This window comes from Camelus bactrianus, chromosome 12 (genome assembly GCF_048773025.1).
Source record: "Camelus bactrianus isolate YW-2024 breed Bactrian camel chromosome 12, ASM4877302v1, whole genome shotgun sequence".
In the NCBI taxonomy this organism is placed as follows: domain Eukaryota; kingdom Metazoa; phylum Chordata; class Mammalia; order Artiodactyla; family Camelidae; genus Camelus; species Camelus bactrianus.
The window spans coordinates 12,055,128-12,069,306 of NC_133550.1; the positions used below are offsets into that span (position 1 = coordinate 12,055,128).

At 42.0% G+C, this 14,179-nt stretch overlaps 1 protein-coding gene across 6 annotated transcripts in view; it reads left to right on the forward strand.

Annotated features, from left to right (window-relative positions):
- Positions 1–14,179, forward strand: part of RBMS2 (RNA binding motif single stranded interacting protein 2) — a 48,361-nt gene that overhangs the window by 21,588 nt on the left and 12,594 nt on the right. For 5 of the 6 annotated variants that reach the window (XR_012510566.1, XM_010963833.3, XM_045523289.2 and 2 more), the window contains 4 exons: positions 4,911–5,077; positions 9,185–9,243; positions 10,070–10,161; positions 11,603–11,760. Coding sequence is in view for 5 of the 6 variants with exons in the window: in XM_010963833.3 (XP_010962135.1) it covers positions 4,911–5,077; positions 9,185–9,243; positions 10,070–10,161; positions 11,603–11,760 (476 nt within the window). In the remaining variant the exon portion in view is untranslated. Of the gene's footprint in view, positions 1–2,425; positions 2,522–4,910; positions 5,078–9,184; positions 9,244–10,069; positions 10,162–11,602; positions 11,761–14,179 lie in introns of all 6 variants that reach the window. The other variant, XM_074374696.1, reaches the window with a different exon arrangement.

A 14,179-nucleotide genomic window follows, 5' to 3' on the forward strand; every position in this document is an offset into this window, starting at 1 on the left:
ATAGCCATGCCTATAGTCTGTGCTAAGGAACTTAAGTAGACACCAGATGTGGGATGGGGTTTTCTCTTGCTCTCGTGGTAATAAAGTTAAGGGCCCAGGATGGGGATGACTTTCATAGCAAATGAATGGATGCAGGATTTGTGAATTTCGTTAAACCATGCAAAATGAACACTTGATCAGAGAGCCTTATTTTGATTTTAATTAATAAGTAGCTCATCTGCCTGGATCCTTCTCTTAGAGATCTGATGGAAGACTAGTGATTAGGAATTAGGCTTTGTATCGCGTCTACCATTACGATCTCTTACAAGAGAACAAAGGGAAAAACACTCTTGTGTCTCTTAGTTTCCTGTAACTCAGCAAGGCAGGAAACCTAAAATTCCTGCTACAGGAAGAGGGGAGTTTGATCTTTCTTTTTCTGGATGAAGATGAAGGAGTTATTTCTCTGTCCCCATACTATAAGCCCTTCCCCAGATTGTTACCCCCAGAGATTCTTATAAGCTATCTTACAACATAATTCTCTGCCCATCCTTTAAACATCACCCCACCAATCTTTAGGGGACTAAAGTCTCTTCAGTGTTTTATCTGAAATGTCTCAGCCCTGAATAATAAAAGAGCAAAACAGAAGGATTGTTTTATAATCTAGACATAAGTAACTTTCTGAGGAGGTCAAAGAGAGGTAGTTCTGAAGATGGTCAGGGCCAGCTTGCTGCGTAGGTATCCAGGTACTTTGCCTCACAGCCTCAAATCTCTTCATGTACTTTCTATAAAAACACCTCTTCAATATGAAAATGAGTATATGTATATATATGCATGACTGGGACATGTATGCTGTACACCAGAAGTTGACACATTGCAACTGACTGCACTTTAATTTAAAAGAAAAAAAATCTCTCCAGAGTTTTCCTGGATCCTTAAGAACTACTAGGGGAAACATCAAATCTGCAGACAAATAACAGCTCAATATGGGTGAATTATCTATAGTTTGCAAAGGAAGGAGAATTTTGTCCTTTAAATAGAAGACCTTCATTTTTAAGACTCTAGATTTTAAAAGAATAATCATAATTGACATTTCATACTTTCTGTATGCCATGTTAAGTACTTTATATCCATTAACTCATTTATCCCACCTTTCTTTGACTTACTTTTATGTGTGGCTATTTTATATGTGGCTCTGCGAGAGGAGTGGCCCTTCTGGAAAACATCCAAGGCCACCCCTTCTGGTGTCCTCACACACCTTTTAGTGATAGATTCTAGTCTCCAGCCAGTCTTATATCTGCTGTTGGGAGGAAGGTATAGCTCAGTGGTGGAGTGCATGCCTAGCATGCACAAGGTCCTGGGTTCAATTACCAGTACCTCTGTTTAAAAGAATAAGCAAATAAGTAAGCCTAAAATTACCACCCCTCCTTAAGAAAAAAAAATTTTTTTAAAAAGGAAACAAAATTTTTAAAAAAGAAAAAAAATTTTTTTTTTAAATCTGCTGTTCCCTAGCATTTGCATTCAGTCAATTCATTTTTGCAATTCAATGAATGTTTCCTATTCTACCTTGATAACCTATTGCCACAGATAGGCACTTGGGTTTCACTGCCAGATCCAAAGCCAAAATGCCCTAGCCCTGAGATTGCTTCCCACCTTCAGGGATCACAGTTGAAATTCCTCCCTTTTGCAAAGAATTAGTGAAATACGAGAACCTTCTAAAAGCATTAATACCTCATTTGTAGGCCTACATTTCTAAGGCACTGCTTTAACTTTTAGCTAAGAAATCAAACTTCAGAGCTCTTACCACACTAATTACTGGGCTTTTCATGCCTTCCCTGCCTAGTCCTGTTATTTTTAAGATATTCAAACATTTACTAAATGCATGAATTAACCAATATTTATTCTAACAGTACTCAACATATATCCATCAAGCAGATAACTTCACATTCTGCAAGTCTGAATTTAACTTCTATACTTTTTCCTGATCCCCCTTCATGTCTAATATCTCCTAGCTACTCTCACCACCTCTGGTCTCCTACCCCTCCAAACCAGCTTGGATAAAGCTGCAGGTGTTAGCTTTCTCATGTCATTTCTCTGTTTATAAACCCATTAATGTTTCCCAGTCACTTCCAGAATTAAATCTCCTTCATAAGAAAACTCATACCTACCCTATTCTGCTGGATAGCTTTACATATTCCTTTGCTGCTTGATAATATACTACCATCCTTTATTTCAAAAGGCAAATTTAATACCATCCCAGGTATCTGGGCCAAATGTGAGGGTCCTTGTTTTAAAGAGTTCAAATCTTGAAATCATTAGGGGCATAATACAATTGAGTCCTCTTCTAAATGACCACTAATCCAAACACCTTTAAGAATTCCACCTACATGAATACAAACCAAAGTTATAAGTGGAAACCTACCAGTTTTTTTTTTTTTTTTTCTTCTAGGAGCCAAACAAAACTACATGTCATCCAAAGATACGAAGCTAACAGATGGATGCTCCAGTAGCATCCCTTCCTTAAGAGAACCTGGAGTACTGACAGGTCAACCATTTCCATTTCAGCTCCTCTAACAACCCTGAATTTGATCCTTACATGAAAATGACAGTTTTTCACCATAGCAATAAATATCAAGTTACCTTTAAGATTTAGACTCTGCTTCTGTTTATGAAATCTCCCATAATGCAGCAGGACTAAGGAAAACATCTTGTTCCTCATTTTCTAGCTTAGGCCCTGACAGAGGACCAGTGGCCTCAGAAGACTATTTCAGACTAGTAGGAATCAAGAGAGACAGTATTTCCCTGCCCTTCCTCCCTCAGGAAGGCTATTTCGGTCCTCTGGACCCTCATATATACGACCCCCTTTCTCTCTTAATACATAGGTAAACGTGAATTATTAGTTTGCCTTCATTATTATGTCTCTCTGAATAGTTTATTTTGGGGAACCAGATAAGCTTTACTTTGAGGCTTTCTCATCTTTTTTCCCTCGGATTCTCTCACACCTCAAAGTGAATATTTTTCTAATTTTTCTCTTTGGAGCCAAACCTGTATAGCAATTTCAGAAGCTGTTTGGGAATAGCAAGAGATTAACGTGTTTGGTTTTGTTTTGTTTTGTTTTCCTGAATGGTATTTTTTTTTTCCTAGTCTAATTTTCCTGGCCTTGCAGCAAGTTTATTATTGACTAAGTCAGTTTTAGATTATAGATAAGACCTTAGTATTAAATCCAAATTTATAACCATGGTAGCAAACCGATAGCTTCTTTTCAGTCTATTTCTTTCCTCAGTGACCCTTGTGTTCTTATTTGGACAGTCCTAGCATCACTGGTACTTGCTCTTAGAAATATCCTCCCATATTGGGAAAGGGGACAGGTAAACTCTCCCTGAGGCAGGTGAGCTCGTCTGCTAGTGCTCGGCATGTGATGTGATGCCTCTAGAGTTGCTTTTGCTGCCACTGTTGCTGCTCCCAGGCCTGGAATCTCACATTTAGAAGAAGCTTGGCTTGCTCAGCTAAGGATCTTAATAGTAATTCCTTAGAGGTGAAGAAAGGCAGATCTTAGAGAGTGATCTCCAGCAGTGATCTTCTTATTCTGAACTCAGGAACAAGCATGGTTGGAGTATAGGTCACAGTCTTCTTGCCTCTACTTTAAATCAGTTGGTGCACTTACGATAGGCATGATAACGGACAGGCCTAGACGGTTGGTATTTGATTATTACTGCAGATGTACTAATTCAGTGGTGGTTTCAACGTCATTCTTTAAGTGCTGCCATTTTTAGCACTCGATGTATGACTTTTACGTTTATTTGTCCTATTTTTGTCTTGTTGTCTGAAAGTTGCTTAAAAACATGCACATGCCCCCATCCCCTGCCCTGCACTTACTGCCTATCTCTGCCATCACAGAGGAATAATTCGTATTCCTCTGGCATGTGGATTGTTCTGTATGGGAAATCATAGTGTAAGTGTTGGCAAAGAGAGGGATAGGAAATATAAAAGGTGTGTGAAGAGCTGCAATAGATCATGAGTTTTTGGGCCATTCTAGAATATGGTATTGGGTTTCTTTGCTGCAGTAAAGGCCTAAGGAATAAACTGTATTTGCAAGTGATAAAAATGGGGAAATACCTCCTTCAGCATATTTAGCCAGAGCAAAGACTTTTATTTTAAAGTTTGCTAAAGGTCAGAGGGGTGAAATATGAGAGGCACATTTCACATTAATTAAGATTCTTTGGCGGGATGTTTTCCCCCCTTCGATATCCCTCGCCACCATTACCACCACCAAAAAAGGGGGGGGAGGGGGACACCTAGAGATGAAACTCGCATTTTAGAGAGAAGTAATTCCAAAGAGATTTATCCTATAAAGTGCTTTAAGGCAAGGGAGAACTAGAATATGGGTGTGATAGAGTAAAATGCATCGTATTATAGAAAATTATGCAAATTTAGAGTCTTATGAGCCATATATAAATGTATACACTAGAAGCCTGATTAAAGCATAAAGATATAAAATGTGTGATGAAGGAATGGATCCGTGTTCCAGGCAACCTGGTATTTTGTCTCCAACAGAAGTACCCCAAAAATGGAGCAGAGTTTGGTTGCCTGTCCTGGTATCAGTGGTGAAAGATTAGCGATCTTTCACCCCAAATCCTGGATTTCCTTGACCATACTTTATGTATTATTCATTCAGTTAAACTTTTAAAAGCTTTAAAAACAAGCTTATTTTGACCTCTCATTATTCATGAAAGATAGGGAGGACAGTTACATATTTTCTTATTCTATGGCAGAGAGGAAGTCCTTCAGTTGTTTTTTTTTTTTTTTTCAATTGTCCTATTGACTTCGCTGCTGTTAAACCTTGGACTGATTCTTTCTAAGGGACCAAAATACTCCTCACTCTTGAGCATCTAAACGTGTAATCCTGACCTTCTGTTCTTCATGTCTTCCTGCAGCCATACGTGTCATTGTCTCAGCAGATGGCACCACCCAGTCCAAGCAGCAGTACCCCTAACAGCAGCAGTGGGAGCAGTGGGAATGACCAGCTAAGCAAAACCAACCTCTACATCCGGGGACTACAGCCAGGCACCACTGACCAGGACCTAGTCAAGTTGTGTCAGTCGTAAGTCGGGGTATACGTGGGGAGGTTTCCAGGGACAGCATGGATTTGGTGATAGTGGCTTCTTACTAGATACTCTTATTCCGAAATGCAGTATTATTTTGCTTCTAGACCATAGTCGCAAGGTTTCTCAGCAGCCACTGTTAAGGAAATGCTACTTACTACTAATGTATAAAATGTTTATGTTTTTCTCTGAGGAAAGCTGGTTAGGGCTTTGTTTCCAGCATGTACCCAAGAACTGATGGTCTTAGTGGAAAGATTCCTGTCCTTACACCTTGAATAGAAATGCTCACTATCTCTGAAGATACTCACTAGAAGACAGAGCTGGCAGTGAGGATAGAAGAAAGTGGGACTAGCCAACTGAATTACACATGTAGGAGAATTTCTGCTGCTGGAGTTATTCCTAGTGACCCAGAGAAGCCCTCAGATTAGTGGATGAAGAAGAAGATGGGCAGAGAGGTTGTTACTCTGCACCTACCCCCTAAAGGCCTCTGGGGTTCCTCAGCATAGATTTGAGTCATTAGGTGGAGATAACACCATGGAATTAACCCAATTAGGAAAGCTGGAAAAATTACAGGAGTGCAGAGATGCCAGCTCAATTCCATTTGGCAGAAAAATATGTGTTTCAGATCATTTATATGGGGGACTGATTAGAGGCAGAAGTCTGGGGTGGGATGGGGACATTGATGGGGAAGGAGAAATTGAGTTTGGAAAGAGAAATAGGAACCTTAGTCTGTGTAAATTTATCATCTTTTAAAACTTTGTTGAAGTATAACAATTTGTGAAAAGTGCACAAATCGTGTTTACAGAAGAGAAAATTTTCACAAGGTGAACACATCCTTATAACAGTCCCTTGCAGCCAGATCAAGAAATAAAACATTATCCACTTTTCAGAAGCCCACCTCCCAGTTGCAATCTCTCCCCCTTCCCCTAAAGGTATCTGCTCTTTGGCTTCTAAACAGTTGATTGATGTGTCTTATTTGAACTTCATATAAATCATAGTGATGTAGCACGTATCCTTTTATGTCTGGCTTCTGTTGCTCAGTGTTGTTTGTGAGATTCATCTACATTGTTGCACGGAGCAAAATTTTCTTCATTCTTACCGCTTTATAAAATTCCATCCTAGGAACTACCAGTTTATTTACCCATTCTCCTGTTGCTGGACACTTGGGTTGTTGCCAGTATGTGACTATTATGGATATCAGTAGTGCTGCCATGAGCTTTTTGGTGTATGTGTGTATACATTTATGTTGGTTATGTACCTAGGAGGAAAATGACTAAGTCATAGGATATACATTTGCTCAGCTTTTGTAGATACTACTAAAGAATTTTCTGCAGTGGTCAAACTAACTCAAACTCCCACAACAGTGTATGTACGTTACAGCTGTCCCAAAGGCAGAACATCCCCCCTACCCGGAATGTAGTTGTGTGAGGCATCAGAGGTATTCTGTACACCCCTAACTCTTCTGAAGTAGTGGTTTTTGGATTTTTGCTAGCATCAGGCTGCACAAAATCAATCTCTGTAAGGCTAGATATGTGTATAAAACTGGATGGATCCTTTCCCTCAGCTTACCTTGCTAGAAAAGTATTTAAATGGAACTTAAGAGACTTAGTCTAGGACTAGTAATTTTTTGAAGGAATGGGAATTGGCAAAAATGTTAGTTGATGAGGGAAAAGAGTATCATATCAGTCTAGTTCCTTGATTTCTTCACCTCGTGTTTCTTGTACTAAATATAATGTGCTACTAAAATCAGTCTTCTTCACAAGACAGAGGAAAAACCCAGTTCTGCTTCACTATACCTTTAGACTTTCATTTTGTCCTTCCCAATAGTTGCCTTACCTTTTGCTGTGTCTAACGGGATGAGAATAGTTAGGGTCAGCACATAGGATGGAAGTAAGGAGCCCAGTAGGGGACTGTGGAGAGGTAGGAACGAGGCAGGGAAAGAATGGGTGCAAGGAGGGGTTGTGAGGAAGGGGAAGCTGAGAAGAGCAGGGGGTGGAACCCTCATGGCTGCTATGAGGGAGGAGGCAAACCTTTCTACGAAGGGTGTTTTCCGTGCGTAGAGGGACTTCTTGCCTTTGTCCCAGTTGTCTCTCTAGGTTGTAAGGGAAGTGAGCTTTGCTGGATCCTAAGCCCTGGTGGGTGGGAAGGAGAGGCGTGGAGGCTGGGCCTGGAACTCCTGGTTCTCTTGGAGGGGCTCCTTCTGAGAAGGAAGCAGCGCGACCCAGCTGTTGCCAGCTGCAGTGGAAATTCTGAGCGCAAAGTCTCAGGCTGCTCAGACCACAGCAGGCTCCACCCTGGGGCCTTGATAGGGATAGCAGCATGTGTGTCCTCTGGCTTACAGCCTCTTGCATCCCTTCCCTTGCCTAAATTTGGGAAAGAATCCAAGGATGTAGCCCTGAAGGGTTAGGATCGCCACATCCATTCCAGCCTCCAGGGCATTGCTTGGCTTGCTCTGTGTGATCCACTGGGTCACAGAGCCCCACTAAAATAGTCAATGAGGGGCCACCACGGGGCGAAACAAATACATCAATCATATGTTCTTCAGATCCCTAAATGAGATGAGAGGTAGAAGAAAAAGTTTATTTGAGGTCTTGGTCTCAAATTCAGTCCCTGCCAACTGCTTTCAGTTAAATCTTATACTTCTGACTTTGTTAGTGATCTCTGTTCCGTCTCTTTAATATCTTCCCTCTCCTGGAGTGGAATGTAGAGACTGCATCCTGGTGGCACACTTCAGATATAATCCCTGACCTGTGATACTCCCCTGCTCAGGTTTGGGGAACTCCTCGTGACTCTGCTGCCAAAGTATCATTTTCAAAAAGTTGAAAAGCATAATTCTCGGACAAATATAGGCAAACACATGCCAAATGTTTATTTTACTCATTCATGAGAAAACTAGCAGGATGGTAAAATGGGTTCGAAGTGTTTGAGGGACTGAGTATTTATGGTACTGAAGAAAGCGTTGGAATAAGATTACTAGGTTACGGACAAAACTGGTTCATATCCTATAGGACAATAAAGCAGTAACCTTTGAGATGATCTTTTCTACCGGGCAGAAATTATTTGCATTTATACCAGATAAAAATCTACAAGTTAATACGTGTTTTCACAAAATCTGGGCTCTCATCAGTAGTAAATAGTAAGTCAAACAAAGAAACATCCCCCTAGATAATAAAATATACCTTGAATGGGCCTTTTAGACAGTGCTCCAGAATTATATTGAAAGGCCGTGCGGTCCTCATTTTGCCTTATCGTCAAGTTTTGGATAATTTTCTTAACACAGATGTTGCATTTGGTCTTATGCCCACTCCCCTCCCTAACACATATCTTGACAATAAGGAATAGAAGTCTTAGAATGCAGTGAAGCAGGAAAGAGCCATTTGCATTAGGTTAAAGTTGAAATCCCTTGAATATAATAATCATAGCAGTTAAGAATTTTCAGGTGTTTAACCACGTGGTAGACATTAGTGCTTTATATTCATGAACTCATTTCATATTCCTAACAATCCTATCTCAGTTTTACAGATAGTAAGACTGAGGTAAAGGTTGAATAACTTGTCTAAAATCACACTTAAAGTGGCAGAACCAGGATTTGAACAAAAGCAGTTTGACTCAAGTTGACCTTCAATTAGGGGGCTAGTAGAGGGGTGAGGAATGGGGTGTCAGAGAAGAGAAACAGTTTTTCATAGGAGGAGTGGTGTTTGTCCAAAGGAAGATAAGTAATATCAAGGATTATTTTTAGTCCTCAAGGAATTCTAGCCAGAGCTCTGCCCTTACACACGCTGCTGTGTGGATGTGGCCAAGCTTCCTTCCTCAAAAGACAGTAGTTTCTTTCTAACTCATATCTGAGTCTTATTTGGGGAAGAAGAGAGAAAGATGTTGATATTATAGGGACTACAGTTACCTTATTTCTTGTAGCTACCTTGAGGGAATGGGTTTATGTAATAAGTATGACATTTTAAATTTACTTCTTTGTTCTAAGGTTTGAGTAGGTACAGTTGTCCTAGTGGCAGTGAAGAAAGGACATGGATTCATCTAGATGTCTCAGTCTCTGTCCTGTTCTAAACCCCTGCTCCCAGATCATCATTTCGCATTTTCCTCTCCCTTAGATACGGCAAGATTGTCTCCACGAAGGCCATCCTGGACAAGACCACAAACAAATGCAAAGGTGAGAGAACAGCTGTCCTCAGCGTGGAGAACAGCTGTGAGCGAGGCCACCGCTTGCCTCTGCCCTTTCCTGCTGAAAGGCCCTGGTATTCAGTGCCAGAGAGGGGTTTCTGAGGTTTTCAAGCCCAAAAGGCTCTTAGATACTGACTCGGCTCCAGCCGAAAGCGCTGTTCTGGGGGCCCAAGGCTGGCAGTCTGCGCAGGGTGCCGCTGAGTCCCTTGGGCTTACTTTGGATGTCAAGCTTCCCCAGATTGGGTGGTGGATATAAGTATAGATTATTCCTACTTAGCAAAGCACTGTAAATGCCTTTTGGTGGTGGAGAAGGGGTGAAATAGTTTTGTTGGTGTTTGAGCAATTCTGGATAGGAATGGAGGAGTGCAAGGGAGGGGAGAGGGCTGTGCGTTGGGGTAGGAAGGGGCCCCTTCCAGCAGGTGGCTGGTTGTCTGCAGTGGAGAGGCTGTGTTTCCTACATGCCTAGTGTGTCTGGAGCACGGCTGGAATAGAGGAAGAGGTTCTTTGGGGAGTAGAGTGGGGCTGTGAATTTTTAGAAGGGCCTAGTTCTTAAAACCTCACATTTCTTAACGGGGAGGGAGGAAGGCAAGGACACCATAAAGACCTCATTGCCCTTGGCATTCTTAGCTATAAAGTGGACCAAATATCACAGGTTTTGAGGAACACATGGATAACCACCTGAAACCTCTTAATTTCTCTTCTTCACTACCACGTCTGTTACGTGGACCATAACTCTTCCTCTGTTTCCTGAAAAGCCTGGGCCTCCTGCCTCCCTTACACCCTCACCTCCCCATGATGCTGTTTCCCTGTTCCAGGCTACGGCTTCGTGGACTTTGACAGTCCTTCAGCAGCACAGAAAGCTGTAACAGCACTGAAAGCCAGTGGTGTGCAGGCACAGATGGCAAAGGTAAGGATACTACCCGCTGTCTGTTCCTCTGAGGGTTTGTGATTAGCACCAAAGGCTTCCAGAAGGCTTAAGAGCCATGCAGTTGACGGCCAAGGGCTTATTTACAGTGCTTTTTGACTATATTTGGCCAGAGAGTCAGGGCCAGGGTCCCCTTGAGCACCTCTTGGCTTGGTACTCAAACTCTGTGGCAGGCAGCTTTGTCTGTCACCTCTGTTCCTCTTGTCAAGTATTATGAGCAGGCAAGAGGGTCAAGAGGCTCCTTCCCTACCTCTGGCTGTTTCCCCATCTCCACCCTGGCCCCACTTCCCCACCCGATAGCTTGCGGTATTTTTGCAACATTCTCTGAAGAAGCCAGTTGTGCAACTCAGAAGTTCAGATCAGTGCTGTCCACCTCTCAACACTTTTCCCTGTGTGTGTGTGTGTGTGTGTGTGTAGGAGGGTGGGACTTGGGAGGGGTCTGGGAGAGGACAGCCACAGCAAGGAAAGAAACTGTTCCTCCTTTCTCAGATCTGTCTGGAGCTTTTCTTTTCATTTGGACTACTGGAAGGCTCGTGGCTTTTCTCTCCCTTCTTAGGTGGGAGTGCCCCCTTGCCTTTCTAAAGTCATTGTGAATACTCTGGGTAGATCTGAAGAGACAGGCCTGACAGCATCCTCTTCTGGAATGGTTGAAGAAACAGGAAGCCCTGAAGGGAAAGGCAGAAGAGGGATTAAGGTTGCTGGTGATCCACTGTCTATGGCAAAGTGACTGCTTAAATTTTAATTGTACAGCTCTGACAAGCTATTGCCATTTTGCACATGCTGCCCCCTGGAAGGGCTCTCCCACTTCTTTCTGGAGAAGAGCCCTCTGCCAGTAGAGTGCCTGCAGAGTTCCTCTGAGACTAGAAGTTGCAGGGCTCCGTGGTGGCCCAGGGAGCTGCGCGCCTGGCCCTTAGTGCCGCCCCAGCACTTGGCTTCCCTTTACCCTCTCCGCTCTTCCTGCTTTCCCTCCGTCGGGGAGTGCGCAGGGGCAGCGCGCAGGCCTTCCTCCTCTAAGGAGTCCGCTGTGACCGGAAGAGGCGGAGGGGGGACTACTCAGAACAATCTGCCGGCTGGGAAGCAAAGGCAGTCCCAGAGAGTCCAGCCTCTGGGACAGGCTGCTGGGCTGCTGGGCTGCTGGACGGGAGAGGGGAGTGCTGTTCTGCCTAGTTCTTAAAGAGACAGCCAAAACTTCATCAGTGACCTGTATTACGGGCTTGCTCAGTGCTACAAATATTAAATCTCCCTTTTTTTTTTGCCTGCACTCAATATAAACTCCGTGGCAGTGGGACTAGGTGTTACAAATAGTTGTTAAGAGTCTCTTTTTTCATATGGGTCCCTTCCTACTCTCTTTTCTAAGCTGTCGGCTGAGGGTTGGAGAGGGATAGGAGATGTGAAATTCGTGTTTTCACCTTTATTTCCACAGCAACAAGAGCAGGACCCCACGAATTTATACATATCAAACCTCCCACTGTCAATGGATGAGCAAGAACTGGAGGGGATGCTGAAGCCCTTTGGCCAGGTTATCTCCACTCGAATCCTCCGAGACACCAGTGGGACCAGCAGAGGCGTTGGCTTTGCGAGGTGAGAGATGCCAAGAATAGGAAATGATGAGGTAAATATTCTTTAAAATAAAGAATGTCACTTAGCAGGTCACCAAAAGCCTGTGCCCACCCCCTACCCCACCCTGACCAAACTATTGGCCAGAAGTGCTTGTCAGAAAATCAAAAGTTCATTTAATTATAGGTCACAATATTCACAGACCCATTTGCTCCCAGATCTTTATCTTTTTCCCACTACTTCCTGCTACTCTAGCCTTTGTTCCTTTGATCCAGACCCAACCAGAATAAAGCAATTCCGTGTCTTCTTACAGTTTACTGAGTGGTTTCTCATCCTACGATCTCATTTAATCTTCATAACAACCTGGTGAAATAAATATTCTTCATTTTATAGATAAAGAAACCAAAGTCCCCATATGAAGTGATTTGCCCAGGGTCTCTTGGAGAGGGTGGTAGAGCAGAGTCCTTATCGTTCTGGCTTCAGGATCAGTAGGATGGAGTAGAAGATTTGGTGCCTTTTTAAGATCTGTTGAGAGACTTAGATTTTAGAACCAACTCTGCCACTAACTGCCTGTGTGACCTTGGACCTTTGTGAGCCTTGGTTACTTACTCTGTGAAGTGGAGATTGACTTAGATGAGTGATTTTCTTAAGGTGTTCCTAGAGCTGCAGAGTTTTCCAGGATGCCGTCTTCTGAGCTTTGGTGTCACTGTCGTAGCCCACTTAGGGAGTGGTTCTGCTTTTATTTATTTTAAGATTTGCTTAAAAGGAGATTCTGTCACTTTTCTAAAAAGTTTAAAAACTACTAGACTAAGTGATCTGAAGTTCCCTTTTTGCTTTGTAATATATTGTCTGGTCCGAGAATACTCCCTTACTCTGGAGTCTTTCAGACCTTGGGAGCCAGGGGTAGGTCCTCTTCCCTTGCCAACTCAATCTTGGTAGCACCATCTGCTGGCAACCCCAAGTATAACCAAAGGGAAAAGGTTTCTAGGCTTGTGTTCATCAAAACTTTTTTTGCTCCTGTACTCTCTTAAAGCAGATGTTCCAGCTCATGGTACCTTAGTTGCCAATAATTTTTTTTTGGCCCTAGACCAAAAGAAATACTTAACAGTTCAATTTATTAAGTAATTAAATGGTCTAAACAACTCAAAAAGTGTTTATTACCCTAGCAGTTTTGTAGCTATTTGAAAAATACATTGAAGAAGAAAGTATTTTTTATTTCATGATTAAATAGCTCTACTTACTAGTGCGATGTGCGCCTGTTGGACACTGCACAGCTTCTCAAACCTTGGAATCAGACTGGACACTTACACCCTGTTTCCTGTTGTACGTTGGTTTACATTGGTTTTCTTACGGTACTTGCTTTTGTCATAGCAACTGTTGAAAAACCAGCTTTGCAAAAACACATTATCTGAAAGAGTGTAGGGTGATCTAATGTTGAAATGATGAACTATTTAGAGTTAGTAGTCCTTATAGTAGAGATCCAATAGCTTTTGCTGTGTTTTCCTCAGAAAGTTAAAACATCCCTTGCTGAGCCTCTCTGAGCTCCTTGCAGTGGCCCAGGGCACCCCAAAGTCCAGTTTGGGAACATGGCTTTGTAGGCTTGAAAAACTATGAAATCTTTTACATGTTTCTTTTTTAGTACTCATAACTCTTACATCATTCTTACAGCATCATCTTTTTTTCTTCTTGATCTTGTATTTCCATTTCATTTCTCTACAGAATTGTGTTAGAGTGTAAAATGTTTTTTATAGTTGAAAGCATTTCTATGGACCATTCTGTTATGCTTCTCTGCAACAAACATATGTATATAAATTAAATTTTATTCTGTGACCCTGAGTCTGTATGCATTAATCCATAAGAAAATTATCTTTATAATTGGTTCACAGTTACCCCAAAGAACATAAATATGTTAAAATGTTGATACGAATTTATTTTATATTAGGTAAATTTTATTGGAAATGCTCCTTTTTGATTTTTATAATTAGGTCATATAGCCATCAGTGAATATTATTTACTACTGTAACAAGATGGGGTTTAATATCAGTTCTGTTCTTCTGTTTTGCTTTCATGCTGAGAAACCTTGTTCACATAAATAAGTAAGTGGAGATGGAAAGAGTTTTGCTAAAATAGAAATTCTTTGAATCCCTTCTGAATTATATGCCAAGAACCAGGGTGATAAAGCATCAAAATTGACTTTTGTTGTGTGCCAGTTAACAACTTGTTGAGTCCTCTAGCTTTGTGGGAAGGGAAAATTGAAACATCTGACTTACAGAAAGATTTGTACCTCAGTCATTAGTGCCTTGTGTTGAGCTTTGGGACAAGTGTGAAGCAGACTGAGCAGAGAGGTTGTGAGAGGGAACTTTAACCCTGATCACGAGTGATCATGAGCTCTCCCTCGGGCAGATCAGTTGTAAGAGAGAGTTTATGAGGAAGTTGAGGTCCC